This window comes from Mustela putorius, unplaced genomic scaffold (genome assembly GCF_011764305.1).
Source record: "Mustela putorius furo isolate JIRA1106 unplaced genomic scaffold, ASM1176430v1.1 tig00003846_pilon_pilon_pilon, whole genome shotgun sequence".
Lineage (NCBI taxonomy): Eukaryota > Metazoa > Chordata > Mammalia > Carnivora > Mustelidae > Mustela > Mustela putorius.
The window spans coordinates 11,261,229-11,277,301 of NW_025421999.1; the positions used below are offsets into that span (position 1 = coordinate 11,261,229).

Consider the following 16,073-nt stretch of genomic DNA (forward strand, 5'->3'; position numbering starts at 1 on the left):
TTAAATATACCAGAAAAAACAGCAATGGGGGTTTGAGAAGAAGTGAGGTAAGATGGGCAGAAATTGAATTATACCCAGGGAGAATGAAGAAGAGGTCTTGTCAGTGATTAGAAAACAGACAAAGCAGCATGGAGGAAAAGACTTAAGTCAGCCGGCAAAGGAGAGGTAAGTTAGATCAGGTCCCAGATAGTGTAGCAAACTAGTATAGAAGAAACACACAGGTACCACCATCCTCAGAGACTGTAGGGACCAGGGGTTTCAGCATGAGCAGTCATCTAGAAAACAAGATCGTGGGTAAAAAGGTCTCTCTACCTTCTCATTTCTAAACTACAAAAATCAGACTTTTCTCAGGATTTCTTTTGGGGTTTCAGTTGAGTATGCTTAATGAAATTTTGGGGTTTGACTTCCCACCTAACCCTGGTATCTTTCTGCCTGCTTGCGGACAATTAGAATTCTAAGAAGAAACCCCAAAATGGGAGCGGGGGGCGCATTATATTTAGATAAGTGTTTGTAAACCACTATGATATAAACCTCAGTTTAAATGTAATCAGCCAGTAAATACATGTAAATGATAAGAGTATCAGATTTTTCCCAGATTTGTCAGGTTTTTTTCCTGGCGGTTTTCAGGTAAGGAGAGGAGAAGGCTTGGAGAACATGAGCAAAGGGAAAGGCTGTTGATAGAAAGGGGAACAAAGCTTTAATATTTCACACCCTTGACCTGGGCAACAAAAATTACACATTAAGATATTAAGTCATACAAGTATAAAGATAGTTTTGGGTTCATTAAGTTTTTATGTCTGTTTTGTTTTGTAATTGTAAACTAGGCAACTTCCCTGGTAATTTAACTGAGGTACTACAGAAACATCCATTCCTTTCCCTATTTTCAGGTTGGTACAATGTGTCATGTTTTTCCTAATGTGGTACATGGAAACAAGAGGTATGACTTGCAGAATCTATTGCATTTGAAAGAGTAGCCTGTGTAAATGGAATATTTAAAAGACCTATAAAAATGTCCAATAAAAATTGGTTTGACAAATTCTTATCAAAAGTGGGGCAAATATTTTATCTGTAATACTTAATACATAACCTTCAGAGTTTCGTTTGATAAAGATTGTGTCATGATTGTATGAAGGAGCCACTGAAATGGTTATATGTTTGGGGACTACTAGATCTATAGGCTCAATAGGAGACCATTGCAGTAGTTTTCTTTTCTTCTTTAAATTTTTTTTTTTTTTTTTTTGGCTTAGCATCAGAACTCCCTCCTCTTGTTTGGAAAATACAAAAGGGTTTGTGAGCCTGTGGGTTGAACTCCAAAAAAGCCTGATATCTTCCTTATTCCTCATAAGACACAGGCATATGACCTAAGGTGGGTTAATTGAATGTCATTGTCCCTAGCTGTGAATAGGGAATAGTGTTATAGGAAGGAGTAAGAGATTAGAATTATGCCAGTGGCCTTCCTGTGCACCACTCTGTCGCCATCCAAGTGTCCAGGAGTGGTGCTCTTTAACTAGGTTGTACCTTTGGCCACGGATGCAGCCATCTTCTTTTCCTAGGTTTCCAAGCTTATCTGGTAATCATCCAGGAATTTTTTTTTTTTTTTTTTACTACTTAAGGACATCAAAACCAGTTTTGGTTTTTGCCTGATAACAATCACTCTCATCAGTCTAAGGAAACTGTTATCAGACTAAGGTTGCTACAAGGCTTGTATATGAGGACTACAGTTTTGTTTTGTTTTTTTTAAGTAAGGGGCTCAATCTCACAACCCCAAGATCAAGACCTGAGCTGAGATCAAGAGTCTGATACTTAACCAGCTGAGCCACCCAGTTACCCCTGAACACTATAGGTTTTTAAGTGATAATAAGAGGTTACCTGACTAAGCTCCAAGAGGGCAGAGACTGCGTCTGAATGGATTACTATTGTATACCCAGCTCCTAGCTCAGTGCCCCAGCAAACATGTTCAGTAAATATTTTGATTTTGACTTGAATGAATAAAATAGTGATACCCATTTATAGGCCTCTTCAATCTCTATTTTAGATTTAGATATGACTGCTTTTAGTGTGGGTTTTCCATAGGAAGAAAGAGAATTAAAAATGACGACACTAAGGTTTTGAATTCAGGTAAACAGGAGATTGTTTTTCATTAGCAGAAATGAGAAGTCCGGAGGAAAGAGGTTTCTGCTATGGCTTTTGCATTTTTGCAACTACAGGTTAAATAAGTTGCGTTACTCACTAGATATCTTCATATTTTGAAAAGCACGATAGTCCCTCCTATTAGACTTCAGTACAGCAAAAACAGCTTACCTAACAACTTCAGACTGTCACTTGAATCTGCACGAAGAATGTTTTTTTTTAGTTTTTTTTTAATGGTTTTGCATACGTGATTTATTTAAACTTTCAAAACAATTAGCAAACTTGTTATTACTCTGCTTTGGTCATTTGTGATTCCGGGAGAAGCAAGGAAGTCATTTCTCAGTGTTCTGAATATAGAAAAGACTGAAATGCTGTTTTTCATAAAAACTGAAGAAAGTGGGGTGCCTAGGTGGCTCAGTGGGTTAAAGCCTCTGCCTTCGACTCAGGTCATGATCCCAGGGTTCTGAGATCGAGACCCCCATCGGGCTCTCTGCTCAGCGGGGAGCCTGCTTCTCCCTCTCTCTCTCTGCCTGCCTCTCTGCCTACTTGTGATCTCTCTCTCTGTCAAATAAATAAATAAAATCTTTAAAAAAAAAAACTGAAGAAAGTGTCATTGAAGATCAAGTTATGAAGATGATTGGCCAAACTCCAGCTGTCTCCTGTTGCAAATAGATGATCTTAAACTGCCCCAAGTGGTGAATGTGACAAAAACCTTATCAAAAACCTAGTGACAGATGAAGATGGAGAGACAACTGTCTCATCAACTGTGGGATTCTGAAGGTAGGCAAGGTTCAAGAAATGTTAAAGTCAAAGTGCTTAAACAAAGAAAGATGGTCTTCTTAAGGCACCAATGCATATTGATTGAAATATCCTAAATGCTTATTCTACCGATTTGCATTTGGTTGCAATATTGAATTGCAGGTGTTTGAAACAGTGTGAGAGAGACCTTTGCCAATAATTCTTGGGTTAGTTACGCAATTTTTTTTCTTATGCCACTTTATGGATTGCCTTTGACACAGATCTGGTATCACAGGAGGCAAAACCTAGGCTTTTGGATTTATAATGACCTGCACATGCCCAGGAGGAATGAATGTCTTCTGCTTCTAGAAAGAGTTGTCATTTGGCCATTTAGATAACTTGCAGTTCAGTGCTATTGGCCCTGATATTGATATTTGCCAATTTTTTAAGGTTTTATTTATTTGACAGAGAGAGAAAAAGAGAGTATAAGCAGTGGGAAGTAACAGAGGAGGGGGAGAAGCAGGCTCCCTGCTGAGCAAGGAGCCCAATGTTGGGCTCAGAGCCAGACCCTGAGATCATGACCTAAGCTGAAGGCAGATGCTTAACCGACTGAGCCACCCAGGCGCCCCGATGTTTGCCAGTTCTTATACAAGTACAGTAGGGTGTTAGGGTTATCATGCACATTTCATATTCTTGTTTCTAAAATTACATATACCTTTTTATACTTAACATCAGTTGGAATAGTCAAGTGTAGAATACCTAAAAAAGCAAACTTCTTGGCAAGAATAATTAGAAGTCCATTTTAATGTCTGTAGGGATTTATTTTACTTTTAGAATGTTTCTAAAAATGGTTAACCTAGAGGTGCCTTTATTGGGTGTCTTAGTTCCTGCTCTGGGTTTGTTGTTTGGGTACTCCTTTTCTAAAATTTCTTTGCTGCCTCTTCCTGTTTGTAAACTTGCTGCTATCAACAGTGGGATGCTAGTTTCTTAGCCCTTGCCATTATTCAGCTCTTTTTCACAGTCCAAGACCGACTTAGCTTCTGTGACTCATTTTACAGTGGTTATGCGTTCTGGATGTGAAATGTTACTGTTCCTCTTTTCTACAAGGCTAAGGAAAGATGTATCCTTATCATAGAAGATAAAAGGAAAAAGAAATCCCGAACAATTAAAGCACTATGGAATTCTTACTCTGAATGAGGTACTGTGGGAGATTCAAAGTATACCTAAAATGATGCCTGTTTTCAAAACACTTATGATCTGATTGAAAATCTGACACTATGGGAATGCTAAACACCCCATGAGTAGTACAGACAGTTAAATGTACAGAAATTCACAGGAAGGAGGCCACTTTTCAACTGTGTTCGTTTGGAAATGTTTTATAGAGTTGAATTTGAATATGGCCCTTTATTAGGGTTTCATAAACAGGAAAGAGCAATAAATAATCCTTTAGTGATTGTGATATATTCCAAGTATTTATGAAAGGGCTCTCATGTAATAGGCAGTCAATAAATGCTCACACAGGGGCGCCTGGGTGGCTCAGTGGGTTGAGGCCTCTGCCTTCAGCTCAGGTCATGATCCCAGTGTCCTGGGATCCAGCCCTGCATCTGGCTCTCTGCTCAGCAGGGAGTCTGCTTCCTCCTCTCTGCCTGCCTCTCTGCCTACTTGTAATCTCTGCCTGTCAAATAAATAAATAAAATCTTTAAAAATAAATAAATAAATAAATAAATAAATGCTCACACAGTGAATGAATATATAAATTCTGACCTGGATCTCTCATTGGCTCATCAGAATCAATGTCTTTTTTTTTTCCCCCAGTATGTTTAAATGTAGCCTCTCTGCTCTCATAACTGTACTTCCTCTGTCTTGCCCATGTGGCAGTAAAGACATTACCATTTATATTGAAACACAGGGTCATCTCTTTCGCCTTTTCTCCTTTCTTCCTTTCATTCTTTCCTTTATAGTCCAGTTATTTCCTACAGAAAATTTCCTATAATATCATTTTATCAATCTCCTCTTCATTCCCAGTAATACCACTTTTTCCCTACCCCATATTATTGCTTTCCTAAATCTTTAACTGGCTTTTGTCCCCTCTGCCCACTCTCCAATCACTGTCAGATTAATCTTCCTAAAATCTAACTTTGATTGTATATCTTCCCTGCTACCAGCTTTTTTGCCTTTTGAATAGTCTGTATTCCTTAGCAATCCATTTCTTTATTACACTGTCCTATCTGACTTCATTCTCACTTCCCAGTTTTATTTCCACCCCCACTTCTTTACATACATCCTGTTCCATTCAAACCGGATGACTCGGTAGCTCATGAATATGCCTTTGTTCACACTGTTAACCTGAGGGGCAGGCCTCATCTTTATCTAAATTATGACTACTCCCACAGACCTGGCTCAAGTGTCAATCTTGCTATGAAACTTTCGCTAATCATGCTTAGCAACATGTAAGTGAAATTTTCTCTAAATGCTCAATTTTTTAATATATCATATCTAGCCAGCTTGGTTTGTTTTACAACTATATGTTCCTGTCATACCCTATTTTGCTATAAATCCTTGAACATGAGAACTACAATCATACAAACAATATAATAGTATAAACAGTATTCATTTTGATACTTCCCATGTCTAGCACATTTCTTATGTATTAACTCAAATAAAGGGCTAAAAGCACAGACTAGGCCCCAAAGGAAATGTGTGCTTGTTTTATGCCACTTTTGAATGTTCAGTGGCAGTTTCAGTATCTAGCTTGAGTTTGCTTTCTTCTCCAAAGATGGTATGGGCATCAATAATGAGAAATCTCTCTAAATAATTCTGCTTCCCACAATTCCTTAACCTGTAGTTGTAGGCAAATGAATCTTCCTATAGTCCAGTTTCCTTGTTAAAAAAAAATGGAGGTAATAATGTGAACTCTGTCAAATTGTTGTAGGAATTATCATCAAGAAAAAGAGGCAAAAGAGAATAAGAAAGGTTTTTTTATTTGGGGTCTCCGAATTGCAATTCAGAGAGCACAGATTCTGTTAGTAACCAGAAAAGTGTCCCACTCATGTGGGGAAGACAAGAGGTTATTTTGAGAAAGAAGAATTGGGGTAATCTCATGATTTTGATAAAGAGAGAAAAATAAAAACCTGTTAATTGGTGCTAACTAGTTGAGCTGCTTTGATTACTCTGACTTTAATTGGTGCTATCAAATGAAACTAATCTTGGTGTGCTTTAATTATTCTGTCTTCATAAGCTCATACCAACAGTTTTATGGTCTTGATGCCAGTTGTTCTGTTTAGCAACTCCTTATAAAAAGTTGTCACTTTTGGCCCAGTTCAAGAATTCCGTAGTTAGAAAGGAAAATGAAGCTTCAAAATGGAGTCTTTCATGTTCATAAATTGTATGCAATTCCACAGAATTAAATGAGGTCATATTTTACATATATTACTACGCTAAGTGAGTACATATAATGTACTTAGTTATAGTACCTTGCACATAGTACATGCTCAGTGTTAGCTGTTGCTGTTAGCTATTACACTTTTGACCCTGAAATAGCTAATGGTTTGAAGTATGAATTTGATAAGTCTGTATGGAGCCTAAAACTTTGAACATTTCCTATCAGTGATATTTACTGTCTTACCCGTAGTATTAGGGAATTTTTTTTTTTTTTAATTTGCCAACAAATACGACAACCAGAGTTCTTTTTTTCTAATTTCACCAAACCCAGTATATGAATATCAAGATTTATAAAAGACCTGGTTTGGCATGGTGGTAGATGGTTATTATTCGCTTTATAAAATAATCACCTACATGGAATATTTTACTGACTCCTTTATTTTTTTTTTTAAGATTTTATTTATTTATTTGACAGAGAGAGATCACAAGCAGGCAGAGAGGCAGGCAGAGAGAGAGGAGGAAGCAGGCCCCCTGCTGAGCAGAGAGCCCGATGCGGGCCTTGATCCCAGGACCCTGAGATCATGACCTGAGCCGAAGGCAGCGGCTTAACCCACTGAGCCACCCAGGCGCCCTTACTGACTCCTTTAAACAGAAATCTCCACTTAGGAGTTTATAGTTAAGCTTACACAAATTTAACTTATATACATTTTCATGAACATACTTTATTTTTTGAGATTTTATTTATTTGAGAGAGGGGGAGTCACAGATAGAGATAGCAAAAGAGATAGCAAGAGAGAGCACAAGCAGGGAGGAGAGGGAGAAGCAGGCTCCCCACTGAGCAAGGAGACCAATTTGGGGCTCAGTCCCAGGACCTGGGATCATGACCTGATCCAAAGGCAGATGCTTAACTTACTGAACCACTCATGTGCCCCTGAACATACTTTATTGAGTGGGAGACAAATTGCCTTTCTAGTTACATTTTATCATTAACCTTGTGACCTTGAATAAGACCTTTCTTTGCATTTCATTTTTCAAATCTGTAAAATGAGGGTATTCAACTCATGTTTAAGATCTTGCTCAATTCCTTAAGTCTGTGGTTCTGACAGTGTGATGGGACAAAGTGAAGAAGGTTCAGGTTGACAAGGAATAACCATTCACAGCTTCTGCTTTTTCTAGGTATGGTAACAGCAAAAAGAGCTTCTTGAGAGGAGGGACCAAATATTATTCTTGAATTCCCTACAGTGTTTACCTCAGTGCCTTAAATAGAGTTGGTTCTCACTAAACATTGAATTAATCAGCAATACCTATAAAGATCAAGATCATACACTCTAGAACCAGACAATGCCTGGGTCTATACTTCCAGCTCTGTCACCAGCTGGGTGACATTGGTCAAGTCAGTCTCTCTAGACCTAAATTTATATGGAAAGTGGGGATAATGATAGTATGATTATATTGTTGTGAAAGTTAAATGAGCTAATATTAGTAAGGTCTTCAGAGCAATGTTTAACACATAGTAAACTCTGTTGTTACTCTATACATATTTGAATGATCTGTAACCTTAAGAGCAACTGAATGTGCATGATGGAGGTAGGAATATAATTTCTCTTATTGATGTTTCATGGAAAACAGGTTTTTACATGGTAACATTCATCTAATTTGGTTGGGGATGAAGTTACTCAAGTTATTCTTTTTTTAAGAATGAGGCATAAAGCATGTCTGATTGCTTGAGTTCACACCAATCATTTTATATAGCCAGGACTGCTTAGACAAAAGATCCAGAGGTAGAGGGGTAAGATGCTTTTTAATAGTTTCTTTCCAACCCTCAAGAGGGGGTGATTCTAGGATACATTGTTCCAAGAGTGAAAAGTCTATCTGCAATTCTAATCTGTTATGTCAAAACATGAAACCTTATGAGGTATTCTTTTTTTTTTTTTTTTTTTTTAAAGATTTTATTTATTAATTTGACGGAGAGAAATCACAAGTAGACAGAGAGGCATCCAGAGAGAGAGAGAGAGAGAGGGAAGCAGGCTCTCCGCCAAGCAGAGAGCCCGATGCGGGACTCGATCCCAGGACTCTGAGATCATGACCTGAGCCGAAGGCAGGGGCTTAACCCACTGAGCCACCCAGGCGCCCCCTTATGAGGTATTCTGGAGACTCCATCCCTAAGGACCTGCACATTGTGTAAATTTTTATCATCTTAAAATCAAAGTCCACTAAATAGTAAAGTCTTGGTATGTGGCATCTGATTTTTTTTCTCTCCAGTGAAAAGAGTTGCCATCTAAAGGAAACCAGCTCCAGACACTTAAGTTAACACTTAAGTTACAGGATACCCAAGATTGCTGGGAAAGGAATCATCATGGTTGTCCCTCTTTATTCAAATAACAGGGCAGTTGGACACTTACTGCTCCTGCAAGTGTGTGACCTTAGCACTCTGTGGCTTAATAAAGGACCTTGCCCCAAATCACCCCCTCTTATTATAGTCAGGTGTCTGGGAAAGTATCAAGGCCATTAGATCTCACCTCTTTTCTACTTTGAAGCTTAGCCCAATCAGAACCTTTCTCATGGATGGAAGTCAACCAGGAGGAAAGGATATCTCAAAGACGAAGAAAAGGGAACTTGCCTTTAGGGAAGTCTGGAATGGTGACTTGGATGCCCCATCAGGAAGCAGATTTTGTCCTGGCATAGTATGTGGCTCATGCTGGAATCTGACCCCTCCCTAACTCCCAAACACCTTGGAACAATGGATGATCTTTGGTAGTGGGAACAATGGCTGTAAATATGACATAGCTTTAAAAATTGTACTTTTGGGAAGCCAAGGACAGTATACCAGGTATGGAGACCTCTGCAGCCCTCAAAACTCACAGCTGAATAAAAATCACTGAATAAAAATCGTTTGGACTGTGTGGGACCAATTTGCAACACTGCCAAAACTGGATCTGTGCAGATCTGTGCGATGTCTGCTGTGCACTACAGGATTTTCAGTTTCAGGCATTTGGAAGTTGAATGGTCTCTTTGGACTGAAAACACTCTTGAGTTACTTGAGAACAATTGTGAGGCCCCTAGAAAAAGATTGGACTTCCTGTTCATTTGAGGTAGGAAGTGTGAAGTGATTTTAATTTGAATAAGGAGTAAGATTTGATCTTCTGACTTAACATTTCTTACACTGATTTTAGTTGTAGCAGCTTTGCTAAGGCAGTGGGACCATGTTCGTTTAAAGGAGGCTTTAAGAGGGCTCTGGTGACATTTCTTCAAAAGCCTGGAAAATTTTATCTGGTTAGATCAACGCACGTCGTCGGTATGCGGTTGGCAAGATAATTTTTTTTTTTTTTAAGATTTTATTTATTTATTTGACAGAGAGAGATCACAAGTAGGCAAAGAGCCAGGTAGAGAGAGAGGAGGAAGCAGGCTCCCCGCTGAGCAGAGAGCCCGATACGGGCCTCGATCCCAGGACCCTGAGATCATGACCTGAGCCGAAGGCAGCGGCTTAACCCACTGAGCCACCCAGGTGCCCTGGCAAGATAATTTTTTGAAGATTTTCTTTTTTCATGAGAGACAGAGTGGGAGGGAGGGGGGCAGAGAGGCAGGATTCCATCCCAGCATCCTGGGATCCTAAGCTGGAGTCAGATGTTTAACTGATTGAGCCACCCCAGCGCGAGGGCAAGATTATTTTAAGATAACTGACAATGAACCAAAAAGCTAGTTTCTTAAGTTTTTCTAAATTTCTGAAGAAAGCGCAGGCTGCAGAAAGGAAGTTGGAACCAGAAGTAATGAAGCTAAAATCTACAATCCCTCGTCCAGGCCTTCGGGGAGAGGTGGGGCCGGAGCCTCACACGGGCGCGCCCGGGGCTGCGGCCCGAAGGAGTCACGCCCACATGGGCGGGGCCGCAGGGGTGGGACTTCCTGTCGCGGAGACTTCTCGCGCTCTCAGGAAGAACTCCGCCGCAGATCCCGCGGGGCAGCTTAGTGAGTCTCGCGTCCTCCAAGTTGAGGTAAGTGCTGCGTTCCTGCGACTTCGTATCAGCCGCCGGGCCGTGTGGGTCCGAGCTGTGGGCGTGGGTGCTGCAGGCAGCACTCCCCTCCCCCAGCCGAAGTGGGTGGGCGCGCAGGGACCCAGGCCGCAGGCGGCTTGGGGGAGGGGTGGGGGGGCTTTATCCCTGCAGTGTTACCTTAGCCCCTTCCTCCGGGTGACAACGGGGAAGGCCCCACGTCGTGTAGCGGTGTCGCCCACGGGTTCTCTCTGAACCCTTGTGGCCGCTGACGTAGAATAATTTTTCTCTTTTTCATTTTACTGATTTCAAAGAAGCTCAGAGACCTGGCATGGTTGCAGGGTCTTGCAGTCTCAGGGCGAGCCCCTCACTTCCTGCTGTCTGCAGTCGCGCTGCTGGGGACAGGTGATAGGAAGGTGGCATGGTTCCCACCGTCAGGAAGGCTGTGGACAGACAGAAACAGTTGGGAATGTGTCGGGCGTTTGTCTTTAGGAAAGGGAAGGTGAATAGAATATGCTCATTTCCATCAAGAGATAGGCTCCAAGTGGTTGTGAACATTAGGCACCTACACAAATGATCAAAACGTAAGGAGGACATTCCTGAGGGCCCCAAGTGTGATGCACAGAGTTTATGGGCTCTTCAGGCCAAGGCGTCCTCCCAGATTCTCACTGTGTGTTCTGTTCCTTCCTTGGGACTGTCGTTCAGGCTCAGGACTCAGTGTTGCCTTACCTAGGTGGCTTACCTGGTATTTACATGTGAAGGTCATTATCTCTTCTGTGAGCTCAGGATCCATAGAGCAGCTGCCGAACTGGCATCTCCTTTTGGCTTCACAAAGCCGCCTCGTGCTCTACCAATTAAACTTTTGATCTCTCCACCTCCTACACACATCTTCAGATTGACTCTTTTCTGTTACCCCCGGCTTCCGTGAATGTCACTATTATGCATTCAGTTGCTAGAAGTGGGAAATCTGGGCATCTCTGAACTCTTCTTCTCCTTCATACCCATATCCAAATTATTACTAAGCGCCCCCAACTTTACCTCCTAAAGCAAGCATCTCGCCATTCTCTAAACTTCTCTATAAACACCTCTCCCGCCACTCTCCCAGGTTTAAGCCAACCTTCAGGTCTGCCTGGACTACTGCATCCTAAATCTAAATCTGCAATCCAGTCTACCCAGTACCCACTCTCCACTCTCCCCTCCACCCTCCAGTCTGTTCTCTTCAATAGCCATGGTGAAATGATTCTTCATGGCTCTCAAATCAAAATGTTACCTTTAAGGCCCTGCCTGGGACGATGCCTACTATCTCCCCCAGTCTCATCCCTCCCCCCTTCCCTTGATCTCTGAACTGTTACACTTAGGTGTTTTAGTTACTCTTCACCTACCTGCACTTGAGTTAGTTAATGCCTCTTCACTTGTCCTTCAGAGCTTGGTTTAATGATGTTGTCAGGGCAACCTTATCTGATACCTAAGGCCCAGTTAAAGCTCTCCTGTTCACAAGGTTCTCTCACTGTACTTGTCCTCCTTAAACTTTATTACGTTTGCGATTTTGCATGTAGTCTGATTTTTTTATTATTAATATCCGACTCTCCACTAATGAGTAAGTGAATTGGGCCTGTTTTCCTCATTATGATGCAGTACACAGGGTATCACAGGTATTCAGCAAATAACTATCAAATGATTAAACAAATAATGAATTCCAGATGGAGAATCCCTAGAAGAAAAGGTAGCTTTTGAAATGGGCATTGAAGAATTGGTAGGAGTTATATCAGTGCTGTTGCTGTTAGAAGGCAGAGATATGAGAGGCTTGAGCGGAGTTTCTGGCAAGAAAGCATATGCATTGTTCAGTTAATCTAGTTCTGTTAAGTCTAGAACAGAGGAATGGAGTAAGAACAGAGCGGGGGGAAAGAGTTTGGAAACAATTCTTGAGATACTCTAAGCAGTGACTTCTGTAACTTGAAAAGTGGCTTCCCTTTCACATTTAAAAGAAAAAAAATCAGGAAAAAAAAAAAAACCTACCAGCAGGAACAAACAGCTTACTGTTTCTGCCCTCTGCCCTCCCCTCCTTTCCTCTCTTTCCTACACTGTGAGCACCATGGTAGGGAATTCTGAGCAGTCTTTAAGGTGAAACTGTCAGTTATTCTCAATTATAAAGGTGACAAAATTGGAGTTGCATTCTATTCTTTTTTTTTTTTTTTTAAGATTTTATTTGTTAGAGAGGGTAAGGGAGAGAGTACAAGCAGGGGGAATGGTAGGCAGAGGGAGAAGCAGGCTCTCTCCTGAGCAAGGAGGCTGATGCGGGACTGAATCACAGGACCCTGGGGTCATGATGTGAGCTGAGGGCAGATGCTTACCCAACTGAGCCACCCAGGCTTCCCTGGGGTTGCTTAATAAGTGATGCCACATTCTTCTGATCTCCTGAAGAGCTTTACTGTCCTAGGTTCCGATTTTAGAGTGTAGTCAACCAGTGGTGAGTTATTTTGATATTCTCTTCAGAAGTCAGTGGAAAGCTGGACTGTTCAGAAGAGAAAAATATGTTATTTTTTTCTGGGAAATAAATGTATTATATTTTTAGTCCTGGAATTTTCTTTTCCTCATGTTATAACAGAAAGATAGTGGACTTAAATACAAGAATTAAGTATATACCTTCTGTGCCTTTCTTTCAAAGCTTCTTTAATTTCAGCATTCCCAGTGTTCTTTTATTTTAACTTCATTCTCTACCCAAACATACAGCTATGTTTTAAAGTACTTATGTGTCATTTCTTCTCCATTCCCCAAACCAGTGTGTGTGTGTGTTGTTGTTTATTTTTATATTTTTATAACATGATGTTATGAGCACTTTGGGAAACACTTTTATAGAGTTTTTTTGTTATGTAAATGTTCTACAATAGAAGTGGTTTAGGTAAGAATATTTTTTAATGGACCTATGAGTGAATCTTGAAAAACATTGAACTCTAAAGCAATGATTACATTTGTGATTTTGTACACGTGTGATTCATTACCTGAGTGAAAGTATTGTGCTAACTGAGATGTTTTTGTGAACTAACTATTCTATAATTAAGACTTAGAGTTTTTTAATTGCTTTGTCCTGACTTGTGTTAAATCTGTTCAGAAGATGGCTGATCCTTGGCAGGAATGCATGGATTATGCAGTAACCCTAGCAAGACAAGCTGGAGAGGTATGAACAGAAATCTTGTCAGACATTATGTGATGGATGTGGGCAGCATGGGGTTGTCCTGTGAAATAAAACATGCATTTTGATTAATTTGCATTTGTTTTCATTTTACTAAACATTTTCAATGGAGTCAATACTCTGCTTTTGTTGTTAAATCTTTCTAATGACAATTGTGAATTTAAAATAGGATGTAAGATTGTATGATTTTGTATCCAGGTCATAACCACTGAAAGATTATTTTATATACATTTTGGTAAGACATTTTTAAGAACAGCATTTCAGACAGATTGAATGTTTTAAGCCATTTCTATATTTTATCTTTTAGTTTGATTTAAAATGATTTATGCTTTTCTATTTGCTTATCAAAAAATCTTTTTAGGTGGTTCGTGAAGCCATAAAAGGTGAAATGAATGTCATGATTAAAAGTTCTCCAGCTGATTTGGTAACCGCTACTGACCAAAAAATTGAAAAAATGCTTATCTCTTCCATAAAAGAAAAGTATCCATCTCACAGGTATTTTTTATTTTAGTTTCACATGATAAGTTGAAACTTAGGTCAGAGTCAATGTACTAGACAAATTTTGATTCTAGACACAGAAATTGACTTTAACTTAAGCTGAAAAGGAATTTATTTGGAGTGTTGGGCAGCTCAGGAGCCCTAAATGCAGGGCATAGGCAGAAATCAGGAAGAAAGGCAGAGCTACAGGTGCCCCAGGATCCATTGCTTCAGATGCCACTGGTGGTAGTCTCATGACTGCTGGTTTTGGATATCTTTACCCCATTATCTCAAGTTTGCAAATCCTAAGCAGGAAAGTCTTGCTGAACTCAGATTGTCTGCCCAAGATCAAGCTGCCAGGAAGGAGGAAAGAGGAGGTATTTTGATTCCTTCATAGTAAGAGGAGTGTTTGGATGCTGAGAAGCTAATATGACAAATGCCTGCCATAGGTATGATTTAGAAGTTTTATTCTCTATATTGCAAACTCTTTTATGTGATAGAGGGATGGTAACCTCAGTGAGTTTGAGAGAAACTAAGATCTGGGCTCTCTTACAGAAACATATAGCAGAAACATCATCATTTTAAAGTTTTAACATTGTCATTCTCTACTTTTTTTTGAAAGATTTATTTATTTTATAGAAAGTGTGAGAGCACGTGGTGGGGGTGGGCAGAGGGAGGGGGAAAGAGAATCTCAAGCAGACTCTCTGCTGAGCGCAGAGCCTGATGCAGGGCTGGAGCTCACAAACCTGAGATCATAACCTGAGCTGAAATCAAGAGTTAGATGCTTAACCAACTGAGCCACCCAGGCACCCCCCGTTCTCAATTTCTTGGTCATGCCATTATCTGTTCTTGGTATTTTAGCCATTGAGAAGAAAAAAATGTTTAAAGCTGTGGCTAAATATATTCCCTCTTAGTAAAAAGGTTTATAGCTAAGTGAAAAGGGGATAAAAGAGAATCATAAGGATTGTAGGACAGTTCAGTATTGAGTAAAGGAAATAAAATAATGAATAAAGGAAATACAAAGAAAACCAGTGAACTCAGACACCATTTACAAAATTCACCTGAGATTTATTGCATAGCATGTTCTGGGAAGGCATGTAGACATAGTAATTTTGATGGGTAGTTTGCTTTCTCACTGACTTATTTAATGTTCTCTATATTGTCTGTTGCTGTATAGCTAATTATTTTAAAAACTTTGCAGTTTTAGACAACAAACATTTATTATCTCAGAGTTTTCTAGGGTCAAGAATATGGGAGTTGCTTGGCTGCATGGTTCTGGTCAGGGTCTCATAAAGTTACAGTCAAACTGCTGGTCAGAACTGTAGCATTTCAAGCCTCAACTAAGGCTGAAGGATTCATGTATGTGATTGTTGGTGACTTCAGTTCCTCAAGGGTTTTCTGCTAGCAGCTCCCCTCATTTCCTTGCCGTTTGGGCCTCTCCATGGAACAGCTCTTGATGTTGTGACTACTTCCCCTGAGGCAAGAAGGGGAAAGGGACAGAGGGAGAAATAGAGTAAAGATGGAAACCACAGTACCATTTTTGTGAACAAGTCTTCACAGTTGCATATTGTAACTTCTGCTTTGACTGTTGGTTAGAAAAGAGTCACTCGGTTCAAATTCATGCTCAAGGCAAGGGGTGTCAAGTTCTACCTCTTAAAGAGAAGAGCATGAGAGAATGTGTAGAGTTATTTTTTTAAAACCACCACATTTTCTTAGTAAGTTCTCATCTGCAACAAATGTGAGTGCATGCTCACATGTGAGTGCCTTTACTTAACCCTGGTATTACATTTGAGAATCTGAATTTTATTTTTCACATGACTTTGCTCTGGGAGAAATAAAGTTTTCTCACTTTATCAGTCTGAAGGAAGAAGGAACAACAATAGAAAAGTGGTGTGTGGACTTTTGTTATGTATTAAAGTAGACTCTGAATCTAAGGAAATATTTAAGTTTGAAAATTGCTGAATGCAGTGTGAAGATTTGGAATTTATCATTCTTGCTTGTAGTTTCATTGGTGAGGAATCTGTGGCAGCTGGGGAAAAAAGTGTCTTAACTGACAGCCCTACATGGATCATTGACCCTATTGACGGGACAACAAATTTTGTACATAGGTATGTTTTTTAAAAATGTTAATATTGTAATTACTGTTTGTATATTAACTAAATGGACCCAGA

At 40.0% G+C, this 16,073-nt stretch overlaps 2 protein-coding genes across 3 annotated transcripts in view; both read left to right on the plus strand.

Moving 5' to 3' along the window:
• Positions 1–2,402: 2,402 nt before the first annotated feature.
• On the plus strand, positions 2,403–4,108 carry SLC10A5 (solute carrier family 10 member 5; the record flags this gene model as incomplete). Its single annotated transcript, XM_045063134.1, is given in 9 exon segments — positions 2,403–2,539; positions 2,750–2,847; positions 2,850–2,880; positions 2,882–2,952; positions 2,955–3,002; positions 3,005–3,233; positions 3,235–3,309; positions 3,512–3,663; positions 3,666–4,108. Coding segments are annotated over 9 exon segments (1,179 nt in total), but the record flags the coding sequence as incomplete, so codon positions are not given.
• Positions 4,109–10,130: 6,022 nt separating this feature from the next.
• The window catches only part of IMPA1 (inositol monophosphatase 1), a 35,086-nt gene continuing 29,143 nt past the window's right edge, over positions 10,131–16,073 (plus strand). The window contains exons 1-4 of one of the 2 annotated variants that reach the window (XM_045063160.1): positions 10,131–10,238; positions 13,345–13,410; positions 13,787–13,920; positions 15,906–16,010. In XM_045063160.1, the coding sequence (XP_044919095.1) occupies positions 13,348–13,410; positions 13,787–13,920; positions 15,906–16,010 (302 nt within the window). In that variant the 5' untranslated portion in view covers positions 10,131–10,238; positions 13,345–13,347. The remainder of the gene's footprint in view (positions 10,239–13,344; positions 13,411–13,786; positions 13,921–15,905; positions 16,011–16,073) is intronic. The other variant, XM_045063161.1, reaches the window with a different exon arrangement.